A 12,002-nucleotide genomic window follows, 5' to 3' on the forward strand; every position below is an offset into this window, starting at 1 on the left:
CTGTCTTCTATTTCTCTCTCTCTCTTTCGTCCGTTGGCTATATGTGGTCATGATGAACAACAATCGAGCCCCTCGGTTTCCCTTCTCTGTTGAACAAATTAGGCGTTTGATTGCGCACATAATAGCTGCACAGGAGCCTAAAAAATTTGGAGGACGCTTAAACTTCCCCTTTTGGAACGAGATAACATTCAATGATCCATGAGTGCTTCTCACGCTTGCCTGCAACTGCAGCTTATGTAACCGTGCTGTATACCGGGAAACACTAGCGGCGAACGCTATGCATGAAGGCGAGCTTCGTGGTTCTTTTTTTGACAGTGTGCAAGGAACCGAGGGGGCCGCGCTCCGATCCTACTAAGACGGACCTTGAAAGGCAGCTGGAAAACGCTGTGGCGTGAAAAAGGGTTTGTGTTTGAGTTTCCACGTAACAAAATTATGTTTTCTCGCATATTCAAATTAGAATAAGAAGCCATCATGTCTGTAGGTTGTGCGTAAAGTCGTACTTTACGATTTTTCTACGCATTTGACCGTGAGAAATTCAATTAGTTGAGTAATTTCCTTGCGCCACACGAAGGCTCTGCGTGGTTCAAAATTATTTTTGCCGAGCGACGTCGGACGCGGGACGCCGACAGCGGATTTTCCGCAACACGGAGCTCTTAACGCTTTCGCGTTAAAAGCGAAAGAGAGCACTTACGTATAGCGTATACTCATTTCTAAAGAAAAGTCGCACTTTCGCCTGAAAGCTGAAGCATCGATTATAGCAAATTAGTGGACAGCTATATAAAATAAGGATAGTAGTTTTATCGGTCTAATAAACTTGCAAACATAGGAATATTAACTTAACTGACAAGCATGGTCGCGCGCACAGGCAAGCGTGAACACATCTCTCTCGACGACCGCGGAAAGTCACTGTCAAAATGCTGGAGCGAGGAAAAGTGGAAGCAGCAGCGAGCGAATTCGACTTTCGTGCTTCGTCTCGCATCAACGCCAACTGAGCCGCCGCGCAAACACGGCGCATGGGCGGACTCCCGTCGCTGAGGGCTTTCAAGAAACAGCGGCCCGGGCGGGCGCGGGCGGCCGCCTGGGCCGCCCGGAGTAGAAATTGCCATGGATGAACGTGTGTTCATCCATGGTGAACGTGGCCCACCCTCGCAAGGTTTCTCACTCACACGTGCAGCATACGGCGTGCAGTGGCGATTTTGTTGCCCTTGGACTTTATATGGAACCTCAAGGCGACGCCGACGGCAGAAATGCGCCTGGACTGTCCATATAATCTGAATAAAAATATGTCGGGCTCTGCATCTTTTTGTCCATTAGCACTCGCGCGACGAAGCCTTTCATGTGAAAGGGGGCGTTTTGTTACTTCGGACGGCACGGTACAAACCACATCGTGGACGAGTGTCATTAATACGCACATCGTAAAATAAGAGGTAAAAGAGTTAGCAGAAACCGTCAAAGGCCATGCCTTCTCTCTCCGTCTCTTTTGGTATAGTTTTCTTTATTTCTATTAAGTTAAAGGTCTCCCCCCCCCCCCCACCAGGTCTCGCCATTTTGAATTGACAAGCGCCGTGCGTAAAATGCGCGCTAACGATCGTGCCTGCTAAGTATTACATCGCTACGCGCCGCGAAAAGAGCTTAAATTTCAAACCGAACGCCGTTTGCCCTTCGCGCAGGCGCCGCGCTCCCAGCCGGAGAGTCGGCGTATATCGCACAAGTGCGCCTACGTACATCGCACTGCTGTGACGTCGCTCGAAGTGACACGTGACTTCGAGAATAATTCAAGGCAACATCTGTCGTTTATGTTATCTATTGCTTCAATAGACGTATGAATTAAAGTTCAGATAAATAATGAAACACACAAACCGAATGTCTGCGTGTTCTTGTTTTGCTTTGCACCGCAGCAAGGGAGACGTACTTCCGTTTTGTCTGCTTGTTCCCACGTCGTGCAGTCGCGCGCGCAGACAACGAAAGTAAGTCATTTTCTACCGTGTTCCAGCGCGCTCGCGATCATGCTCTGTGAACCGCTTGTGTCTGCACAGACTTGTGACGCTAGTCAGCCGATCTCGTGCCCAGCGCGCAAAATCGTGTGCTGCGCAAAACGAGACAAACGCAACAGCTCGCGCGTGACGTCGTCAGCGGAAGGGCGCCGCGCAGCAAAAAGGCGAGGGAAAAAATGAATGAAGGCGGGGTCCGTGACATACATGTGACGCGATCCTCAAGCTCCGGTATGGGAGGACGCAAGGAACGAAATTCACTTGCGGAGGCTAGACGGCGCAAATGGAGAGAGTTTCTTAAGTTGGCGGTGACGCTCGCCTCCTGAAATCATGGGTTCGCGGCACTGAAATATTTCTGTCTCGGCTATTAATGAACCGATTTGAAAAATTCGTACGCTGCAGAACGCTCCCTAGAGGGCACGTAACGACTTCCAGCGTATAACAGAAATTTGCTGTGTGGCCTGGAGCGGGGCCCCTTAAGAAGCAAGCGGCGCCAGAGAACACTAGGGACAAGGAAAGCAGGCGGGGACGATCGCGTCCCCATCTCCTCTTTTTGTCCATCATGTTTTCTGGCGCAGTTTGCCGCTATAAAGAACCAACTATAGCCAAAAAATACGTTTGACTAATTTAGGCATTAGCTGAAACGAAGCCAAACAAGTATGGCGCACCGGATTCGCCTTGGTGTCGCATTCACCAGGCGTCACACACATCTCACAGGTTGCAGTGGCACCCCTAGCCCAAAGTGTGAACACTGTCAAGTGTCAGAAACGCTTGCTCGCATATTTAGTATTTATCGCACGTACGCGTGAGAACGAAATGAATTGGTTTCTCCCATCGGGCGCGCGTCGATGAGAGGCTCCTATCCCCCGCAGGGGCGTCTGCGTCAGCAGGCGTTTGGTGCGTTGCGACACCACGTACCCGAGCACACGAGGGTTGGACCCTCCCGCGTTTAACCGTGCGCGGCTTAGCCGTGTCCGGGGAAAAGAGGATCCTGGGGGTTGAGCTGATGCCGAGTGTCTGGACCTTTAAGGCCCCTGACTAGAGGCAACACACCCTTTTGGCCTCGGCTTCACGTAGACGGCACCTCCGGACTGACCCATTCGGGGAAAATCGGTAGTTGTCGTTTGATGATGATGATGATGATGACCTTGATGAGTTTGGCGCATACCCACTCACGGGGACTGGTCAAGAGTCGGTCAGACTTATGTGTTCAGGTAACGAATTTAAAATCTATAATTATGTTACATAAATTGAAGCTAGGAAAGTTCAAAACGGTTCAGTAGACTGTCATTCAATCAAGAGAAAAAATATATATATAAAGAAATGAGGCACTAAAGGAGGAACGAACGTAATCATACGGTCAACAATGAAATCGGTTTTATTCAATAATGAATTTTTCTAAGGCGATATAGAGATTCCTGTGTGAGTGCCCAAGCACAGACTCTCCGAAAGACAGCAGTACCGCAGTGTTCAATGGCAGGCCGAGCTGTCGCGCTGTAATTTATAGTGTCATTTTTCTCGGGGAGGAGAAACGCCGGTATCCAGTAAGTAGTGTTCCATCGTGTCTAAAGAGTTGCAAAAATGGCACAAAGGGGATGTTGCCAGACCATATCAGTGTATGTATAAATTTAGAGATAAAACTCGACAACGCAGTCTCGTTAATGTCACTTCCGTTTGTCTTGTTTTGCAAAATTTCCTGCTCCAAGGGAACTGTAAGTGGTGTAGTTCCGAGGATGATTTAAGATTTGATTTTGATGTTAAAAGGATGTATCTTCGAATCCTGACAGACGTGATAAAACCTATCGCTAGAAGAAGGGTAGGCACCGGGCCGCTTATTCCTATGCTCCTCTTCCAATCTTCGTCTTTCTCTCTCACTTTTAATCTTTCCCGTCTTCTCATCTCGTCTGCATTACTTTCGATTTTCTAGGCAGCGTGGGTTCACGCAGTGTGAGTAGCCTACCTAACACTCAATTCAGATAACAAAATAGAGAACAGTCATCACTGGATACACAAGCAGAAAAAAAAAACGACCCCCCCCTCTCCCCCAACATGCATAGTGTAAATAGTTAGAAATTGGTGGAAACCACATATGGCTGGCGACGAGGCTACACAATATACGTAAGATATGATGACATCAAGAGCATATGACGAAATGCAAATACGAAAATATATAATGTACAATAGTGAAAACATGACAATGGCAAGTAATAACAAGTAAGTAAGCAATTCATTACATGTAATTCGTTAAGTACAAGCAAAAGTAATTTCCCCTATGTTGTCCTTGGTGTCAGTGTTTGTTGGCTTCTTATGATATCGTTACGTACAAGTATGATTACAAGTGCAGATTTTCTACAGGCCGCTGGTCTAGAAGCGCGGTTTTAGAGATGCTGTAACGCTGTGGGCTTCTTTATATGCACCTTTTTCTCCTATCGTAAGCACTATGCAACATTCCTTTCCCTCGTCGTCCCTCTTCCCCAGTGCAGAGTAGCAGGCTATAAGTTCAGGCCGACTACTCTTCCTTTCTGTAAACATTATCTCTCTCTTTCAAATTTAAGCACCCACGTTATTTCATCCGCGTCTGACAGCTTACACCATTTTCTTGTTGTTTCATTTACTCAACTCACAAAACACTTTCTCTAAAAAATCATTGTATGCCCGCGCCGCCCGATTCTAGGAGCAATCCGTAATAGTGGGTATGCATCACTGTCTTTGAGGCCATCATCATCAACAAGGACACAACAAAACAAGACTAACCAGGTAGGCTGTGAGAAATTAGTTGCTTCGCGATTCCAATGCGAATGCTCGTCGGTATCGTCCAAGGAGTTTCCTTGGTACCAGCCGTGGGTACACGCCGCATCGCTATCGGGGCAACAGTTACAAGGACAGCACCCCGCAGCCTCGTTCTTAAGCGCAGAAGTTTAGAATGCACTGCCCATGTGAACAGGCTGGAGCCTCTGCAAAACTTTACTTGCCCCAAAGAGGCTGACATCCAAACAGGATACGCATTCACAAGAAGATAGTGACTGAGAAGCGATCATCAGTGGATAAATGAGGGACGCTTCTAGCTCTCAGCCTAAGGGTGTCGGATGCAATAGAATTATCGATGGTTGAACAAGAGATATACGAGACTACGTATTGGCAAGGGGCTTTCTCACGGATGCATCTCTTGTTCGACGGCTGTTGAGATGTAGTTCGCGCACGTACTCGCACCCCAAAGTATGCCCCAAAGTATCCCAAAGGAGTACGCCCGAAGCGACTTCCTAGACCTTTGGCGTCATATGTGTAGAGCCGCCGTCAGTCATACTCAACCCGAAGACACCTTAAGCGCCTTTTTAATGCTACTGCAAGGGGTGCTAGTGATTTGTGAATGGGTTGCCTTGAATTTCCAAGCTTAATGAGTTTCTTTCCAAAACGCTTAAAATACAAACAGTTTCTACAAGTTAAACCTCAAGAAATGTGTTTTCTGTGCTCTTGTCAGTTCTGGCGGCGGCTGTATGTGCTGTGAATGCGTAACCCTGAAGGACTCTACTAACCCGTTAACTAACTCGTTTTTTTTTCCTATCGGGAAAAGTGAGCACGAAATGTTGGTATAGTTGTGAGTTTCGTTTTTAATTGCTCCTGTTTCTTTGTTTTGGTTAATTTTCCTGTACTTCATGACACACATCATGTTGTGCACATTAGTCTGGTCGAAAGTATTGGTTTTGATGCATCACTGCCAGTGCTTTCCGCCGATTTTTGTTGAAAGTTTTGTCGACATGCAATGTAGCAATTATTACACTGATGTTGCGCGATGTGCTTGGGAAGTGGGGGGACGGGGGATGACACTTTGTCAGGCATTAATCGCCTTTATGTCTGCCTCCTAGGCAACTGTTTAGATGCCGAAATAGTTTGGCTTTGAAACTAGCCTGCCAGGATGACAAGGCCGCCTTTGACGAAGATAGGTCCTCCTATCGGAACGTTGGGCGGCCTTTCTAAGGCACCTTATCTCTGTTCACAACCTTTATGCCCCAGTGTGTGCTGCTTGTCAGCCCTCTTCTCGATTTCGGATAGCCCTGAAAGAGCAGCTCCATGGAGGCCAGCGAAGACGGCGTTGGTGCGCGCGGCGAGACTCCAGTCGGTCGCGACGGGCTCCGGGCGCGATCCACGCTCTGCCCGTGGATCGGATCGAGAGGCTGGGACGAAGGCGACGACCGCAGCCTGCTGCTGTGCCAGCTTCGCCGGGGAACCAAATCGCTCACGACCGCCGCAACCCGCTTCGAGACCGACAGCTGGCGCTCGACATCGATGTCGTGCGCCCTCCTGGGCGCCACGTCGGCCAGCGGGAGAGGCGTGCGGCATTCGCGCAAGAGGTGACGAGCGCTCTCAGTTCATTTTGTTCACTTCCTTCCTTCATTCCTTCCATCTCCTTCGTTCATTCCATGTGGTGCGCTTGCACCACATGCTTGTTAATTAGTAAGCGAATGTTTCCAAGTTGATACGGCTGATAAAACTACCATCCTTACTTCGTATAGTTGTGCACTAATTTTCTATCGCAATCGATACTTCACCTTGCGGGAGAAACTGCATCTTTTTTTTTTTAATGCTGCGTGCTTGGTACTTGCTGATCTGAACAGCGTGCGCGTTATCAGCCTGATATAGCATTCTTGACAGAAAAGTAGCGTGTGCACCTAGAAAGGTGCACACGCTACTTTTTTTTTTTTTTTTAGAGCGTAGATTCGATTCGGTACCCATGGAGTGGGGGCGTCATGACGTCATGATACATTTGCTCGCTCTGTAGTCGCTATTACTACGACTGCGACGCGCGAGCACCGCCACAAGGAAGGCGCGAAAAGCTCTTGCCTATTAACATTATTATTTTCGTGAGCAACGACATCATATCTTGCCTTGTTGCTACGTGAGCAGAGCTTGTGCTGTGTCATGACGTCACGGTAATGACGATGATGCCGGGTCCGCATTTGAGACCGACTTTCATATATCAAATTAAATTATCTCACAATTAAGTGTGGATGAACACTTATGCTTGCCAAGTACGTACCGTTCTTTTATGTGCAGGAAGTGTACACACACACATACAGAGAGAGAGAGAGAGAGAGAGAGAGAGAGAGAGAGAAACGTTTGTTAAACAATTCAGAGTCGTTACGATACTCCATAATGCGAAATTTGAGCGCTGCTCTATACGTATTTTCATTTCGCGATATATTGGCTGGTGCGGACAATATGTCTCGTGCGGTATGTTGCAAACGGAGCGAAGTGCAGCACAGCTGTCTTGTTAATTGGGACATCGCGAGAGGAAGCTCGTGGCTAACGCTTGGGCGCGATTCACGGCAGTCGCCGAAGACAAACTTCCACTCATGCAGCGCTTTGTTTCCGTATATGGTACCGGTGGCGTCATCGGTGAACAGACGACGCGCGCTACCATGGCGCCATCTCGTAGCCATCGTCGCCGCAGAGCCCGTCTTACCAACGCTTTCCTAGATAGCACAAGGCTGGTGCACTTCTATCCATAACGTCATGCTACCTTGCCCGATTGCCATAGAATCTAATGGAGATGCTCCCGAGTAGGCCGCGATGATTTTCACGTCATCGCTTTCGTGACGCCAGGCTTGACAGTGGAAATTTAGGTCCAAGTAGCATGACGAAGCAGAGGGAACAGGCCTGCTATCTAGGAGTCGTTGGTCTTGCGCGGCACTGCGCTTTTCGTACGCTTTCGCCGCACCCTCCTCCTGCGCTTTCCTCCTCGCGCTCACTTCGCTATCGCCGTCTTTCATCCCCCGCTGCGCTCCGCGTTCGCTCTTCCATCCTCCGCTATACTCGTTCGCTCGGTTGCGAGGTACGCCCACGCTTGCTGCAGGAACGGGCTGCGCTCTAAAGAAAAATAATATGTACATAGATAAAAGGCAGCCCGCGTGGTTCTTTTAGTAAGATTCTACAACTTCAAAAACGTGCGTCAAGCACTCCTTTAACTGTTCTTTTATTCCTTCCTTCTTTGTTGCTTCCTTCTTTCTTATTATACTTGCTTTCTTTCTCTTTTCTTTCTTTCCTTATTGCCTCCTTTTTTTTCGTCCTTCAACCTCGTCCTTCATTATTGGGACACTAATCAGTTTAAACTGATAAATATTTAAGAACTATATTTTCGTTATAATTTGGCGATAGTAGGTCGGTTATTACAAGAGAAAATAAGCGCCACAATTAATTTTTTTTAATTCGCGCCGGCACGTCACTGCAAGCACAAGTAATTTCTCCTACATTCAGCACAAGTAATTTCTCCTACATTAAGCACAAGTAACTTCCCCGATATTAAGCACGAGTAATTTCCCCTGTGTTGTCTTTGGTGTCAGTGTTTGTTGGCTCCTTATGATATGACTAATAAAAATCGGGCCCCTCGGTTAACTTCCTTTCTTCTCACGGATCACAGAGCATCTTTTAAGTATTTGCGCTGTTGTGGCTCACTAGAAGATTTCTTATACTTGCTAAATTCAGCCTATTGCTCTTTCAGGACACAATGTAGTCCATCTTTTGCCGATAAAAAATTAACTAGGCCAGGGAAGATTGCGTCAACATTTCTGACGTCAAGGTGAGCTGGTGCGGGAAATTCACGGCGGCGTCGCCACCAGCGTGTCCGCGGGTTTGTTTTCATCCGTTGTTTCTGGCTTACAAATATGCTTCTCATCGTGAAAATGGGTGTATTGGTATTGTAGTAGGGCAATTATATAGCTCAAATAATACTTTTCTTTTAGTGTCCCTTCGACTTCCTTTCTTGTATTTTTCCTCCTTATTGTCTTTAATTCTTGGCAAATTAGCTTTCCGCACCACTAATGGGGTACAACTAATGGTGTACTCCACCGGTGCATATCGGGGAACTCTTCTGCTGGACAGACGAGAATGCATGCTCATTCGGTGCCAGGGCCATATATTTTGTTGATGTGTGTGTAATTGGCAGAGCGCCCGTACCCTACTTATTTTACGTTGGAACAGCTCTGAAGCCAAATAAGTAGGCAGGTTCAGGAAGATGGGTGGGGTGGGCAAAGAAACGCTGTAGGAGCAATGAAAGTTAGTGTGGACTTCTAGTTTTCCTTGATGTGAAACTGTGTTTGACATTACAGGGGTCGACAAAGAAGGAAACTCGGCTTCCATATGGAAACATTGGGGGGCATTTAAGGGCTTGCTCTCAGCTGGCGCCGTTCTTGGTGTATACCTACTAAGTGTTTCAGCACGTTTATTTTGTACTTTGCGTTGCTATTCAAAAAATATTTTTGCGGCATAACTGAACTGCGTTTTCTCGCTCTGAATTCGCCGGCAGGAGAAGGCGCTTCTCGGAGCCTCCCGGCAGAGGCTACAGAGCACGCCCGTTGCTCGGAGCCAAGAGCAAAAGCCTGCCGGGCATCTTGGAGGTGAGCGACGTGGCCGCACCAGCGGAGCTCAAGCCCGAAGACGCCACTCACGCTCCACAGATCGTCGAGCCTACTCCAGCTAAGCGTGAGTGGACACTGGGCAGCAGTAATGGCCATTGAACCGTGATCCAGAGCCCATCCTACTCGAGATTAGGCTCCCGCTATATATATATATATATATATATATATATATATATATATATATATATATATATATATATGTGTGTGTGTGTGTGTGTGTGTGTGTGTGTGTGGCGCACACTTCCAAATCTTTTTAAATGGTGCCTGTGGCAGATAGCAGACTTCACAAAATTTCACCAATTAAGTTTTTAAGTAAGTACCGTATGGGCCATATTGCAATGTTTACCAATTCTAGCCGTAGAGTTCACTCGGAACGAAATCTCAGGATGAAACCAGTTTCGAGATAGATATTAATTCTCGAACTTTACGGTGAAATGCATTGGCGTTCCAGTTACTTTCTTACCAGAACGTCGTTTTATGAATCGAAGCACAAAAGTTACTGTGACGCCAATGCATTTCTCCGCAAAGTTCCGAAGTTAATATCCACAGATTCGTGCCATCCTGAGAATTCGCTCCAAGCGAACTACACGGCCAGAATTTGTAAACTGCAATATGGGCCACATCGTAATTAGCTAAAGACTTAATTAGTGAATGTTCGTTAATTAGTACATTATGCATTTCAATTTTTTGTGCAAGCAATCTCCGCCTCTTTGAGTAAACCAGCTCATGAACTGGAATTCTATTTGTCACAGACAACCTGTAAAAAGTTCAGAGAGTGTTCGCTGAAACACCTGGTATAAGATCGGCCTACCCCATGTCATTTAGCTGTGTCGTAAGCACGGTTGCGCAAACAGACACACCGTGCATAGAACAAACAACCAAACAAACTTCGTAATAACTCAGTAATTGCTTCATTTGCTAACTCTTTCCGTTAATAACTTTACGCATACTAACTTCTTAGTTGCTGATAAGACCCCTAATCAACGGTCACGGTCATCTGTAGTAAACGCAGTGACCTGGTCCAACGTGCGGTCTCATAATCCGTATTATGGCAAACTGCGCGTCATTTCACCGATGACGTTAACCCCCGTATTCAGAAACGCATCTTAACTTGAAGCCAATGCTTGACTTGATTTTAATGACGCCTGTCGCGGAAGCACCGAAAGAAACGCAATGAGCATCTTTGGCGCGTTCGCAACAGGCGTCATTTATATCAAGTCAAGCATGGGTTTCAAGTCAAGATGCATTTCTGAATGCGGCGGTTAGAGTCATGTGCCGCTTTCCTGAACGCACAATTACAGAAAGTTGGTTCCACAATTACAATAAACACTGCTTTCAGTTTTGCGAGACACTTATGCGCTTGTTGTCTCAGCAGGCACCCTTGAGGTTATTACCAAAAGGCGGCACGCGTCACACACACCGTCACCCCTCGATGTTCAGACCTCGCTTGCTTGTTGTCATTGTTAAGACGTATCGCAGGCGCTTTTCGTCGTGTTTTAAGATATTGCGGAGTACGCGCCCAGCGCTACACTACGGGGTTTTGAGATATGAAGCCAACAGACAATAAGGATAAGGAAAGCATAGGGGCAATTACTTGCTACTTTAATTAAAGTGTAGAATTGGTAAGGTAAAGAGAAATGAAAGTGGAAAAAACTTGCACTCGGTCGAAACCTAACCCACATCCTTCGCATTGCGCGTAGGATGCTATAACCAATTGAGCCACGGCGACTGATGCTCTCATGTCCACATTGTTGGATATTTCCTTGTCAGTACGAGATCTGATATTGTTAACGCAAGCCAGTGCTCCTCGTGGCCAGTGCGGCGGATGTGGAACATCTCTTCAACCGCAGACGCCACGTATATAGTGCGTTGGTGAACTTAGGAGCAGGCAGCCGGTCGATAAACTCTCGTGCGCTACCTGAAATGTTCCTAGCTGATCATTATCAAGAATTCAAGGACATACGTAACGGTAAGTATACTAATCAAATGTTATAGCAACTCTTCGAGATATTGAAAGAGAGTAGCCCTCGGGGTCGGCTTCGGCGCTCCCACGGTCCACCACACTTTTCTCGTCCAGCGGAGCCCGAACGTCGCGACGTCCCAAGCGACATCGCCAAAAGAACGGGAACCGTGCAGTCCAGGTGTCCCGCCGTGGTCGCCCTCTGCGCAGCCGCGGCGCTGCTTTCGGCGTCGACTTTCGTCAAGTCGTGGGCGGCGCGGCGCGGGGCGGCTCGCTACGGCGCCACCTGCCACTCCGAGGGCTGCGCCCACATCGACTCCGAGATGCGCGACCTGGTGAGCGCGCAGTTCGATCCGTGCGTCGACTTCTACGACTACGTGTGCGGCAGGTGGACAGGAGCGCCGGACCGCTTCTCGTCCTTCGCGGACGACCAGCGCGTGTACGCCAAGGCCGCCACTGTCGCCTACATGCTCCAACTGCTCGGCAAAGAGGTGAGGGCGATGCTCTCTGTTTCAAAGCTCCGAACACTATAGGTAGGTTGCAGCTGCAGCTAAAAAAAATGGAATGATGTGGTTTTACCTGCCAAAACCATTATCTGATTTTGAGGCACGCCGTATAGCGGGGGACTCCAGAAATTTG

The 12,002-nt window shown here is 47.7% G+C and overlaps 2 protein-coding genes across 3 annotated transcripts in view; both read left to right on the forward strand.

Moving 5' to 3' along the window:
* Positions 1–4,058: 4,058 nt before the first annotated feature.
* Positions 4,059–9,502, forward strand: LOC142559983 (uncharacterized). Its single transcript, XM_075671707.1, has 2 exons — positions 4,059–6,340; positions 9,292–9,502. The coding sequence occupies exons 1-2, from the start codon at positions 6,060–6,062 to the stop codon at positions 9,500–9,502; spliced, it is 492 nt and encodes a 163-aa protein (XP_075527822.1). The 5' UTR covers positions 4,059–6,059.
* A 1,972-nt stretch (positions 9,503–11,474) lies between these two features.
* Positions 11,475–12,002, forward strand: part of nompA (no mechanoreceptor potential A) — a 120,937-nt gene continuing 120,409 nt past the window's right edge. Inside the window, exon 1 of one of the 2 annotated variants that reach the window (XM_075672200.1) lies at positions 11,475–11,854. In XM_075672200.1, the coding sequence (XP_075528315.1) occupies positions 11,687–11,854 (168 nt within the window). In that variant the 5' untranslated portion in view covers positions 11,475–11,686. The remainder of the gene's footprint in view (positions 11,855–12,002) is intronic. The other variant, XM_075672201.1, reaches the window with a different exon arrangement.

This window comes from Dermacentor variabilis, chromosome 10 (assembly GCF_050947875.1).
Source record: "Dermacentor variabilis isolate Ectoservices chromosome 10, ASM5094787v1, whole genome shotgun sequence".
In the NCBI taxonomy this organism is placed as follows: Eukaryota; Metazoa; Arthropoda; class Arachnida; order Ixodida; family Ixodidae; genus Dermacentor; species Dermacentor variabilis.

Bases quoted from the DNA above. Each gene is read 5' to 3' on its own strand.
- LOC142559983 (XM_075671707.1), top strand. From the start codon at position 6,060: ATGGAGGCCAGCGAAGACGGCGTTGGTGCGCGCGGCGAGACTCCAGTC. The intron at 6,341-9,291 runs GTGACGAGCGCT...ATTCGCCGGCAG, and splicing joins GTGCGGCATTCGCGCAAGAG to GAGAAGGCGCTTCTCGGAGC.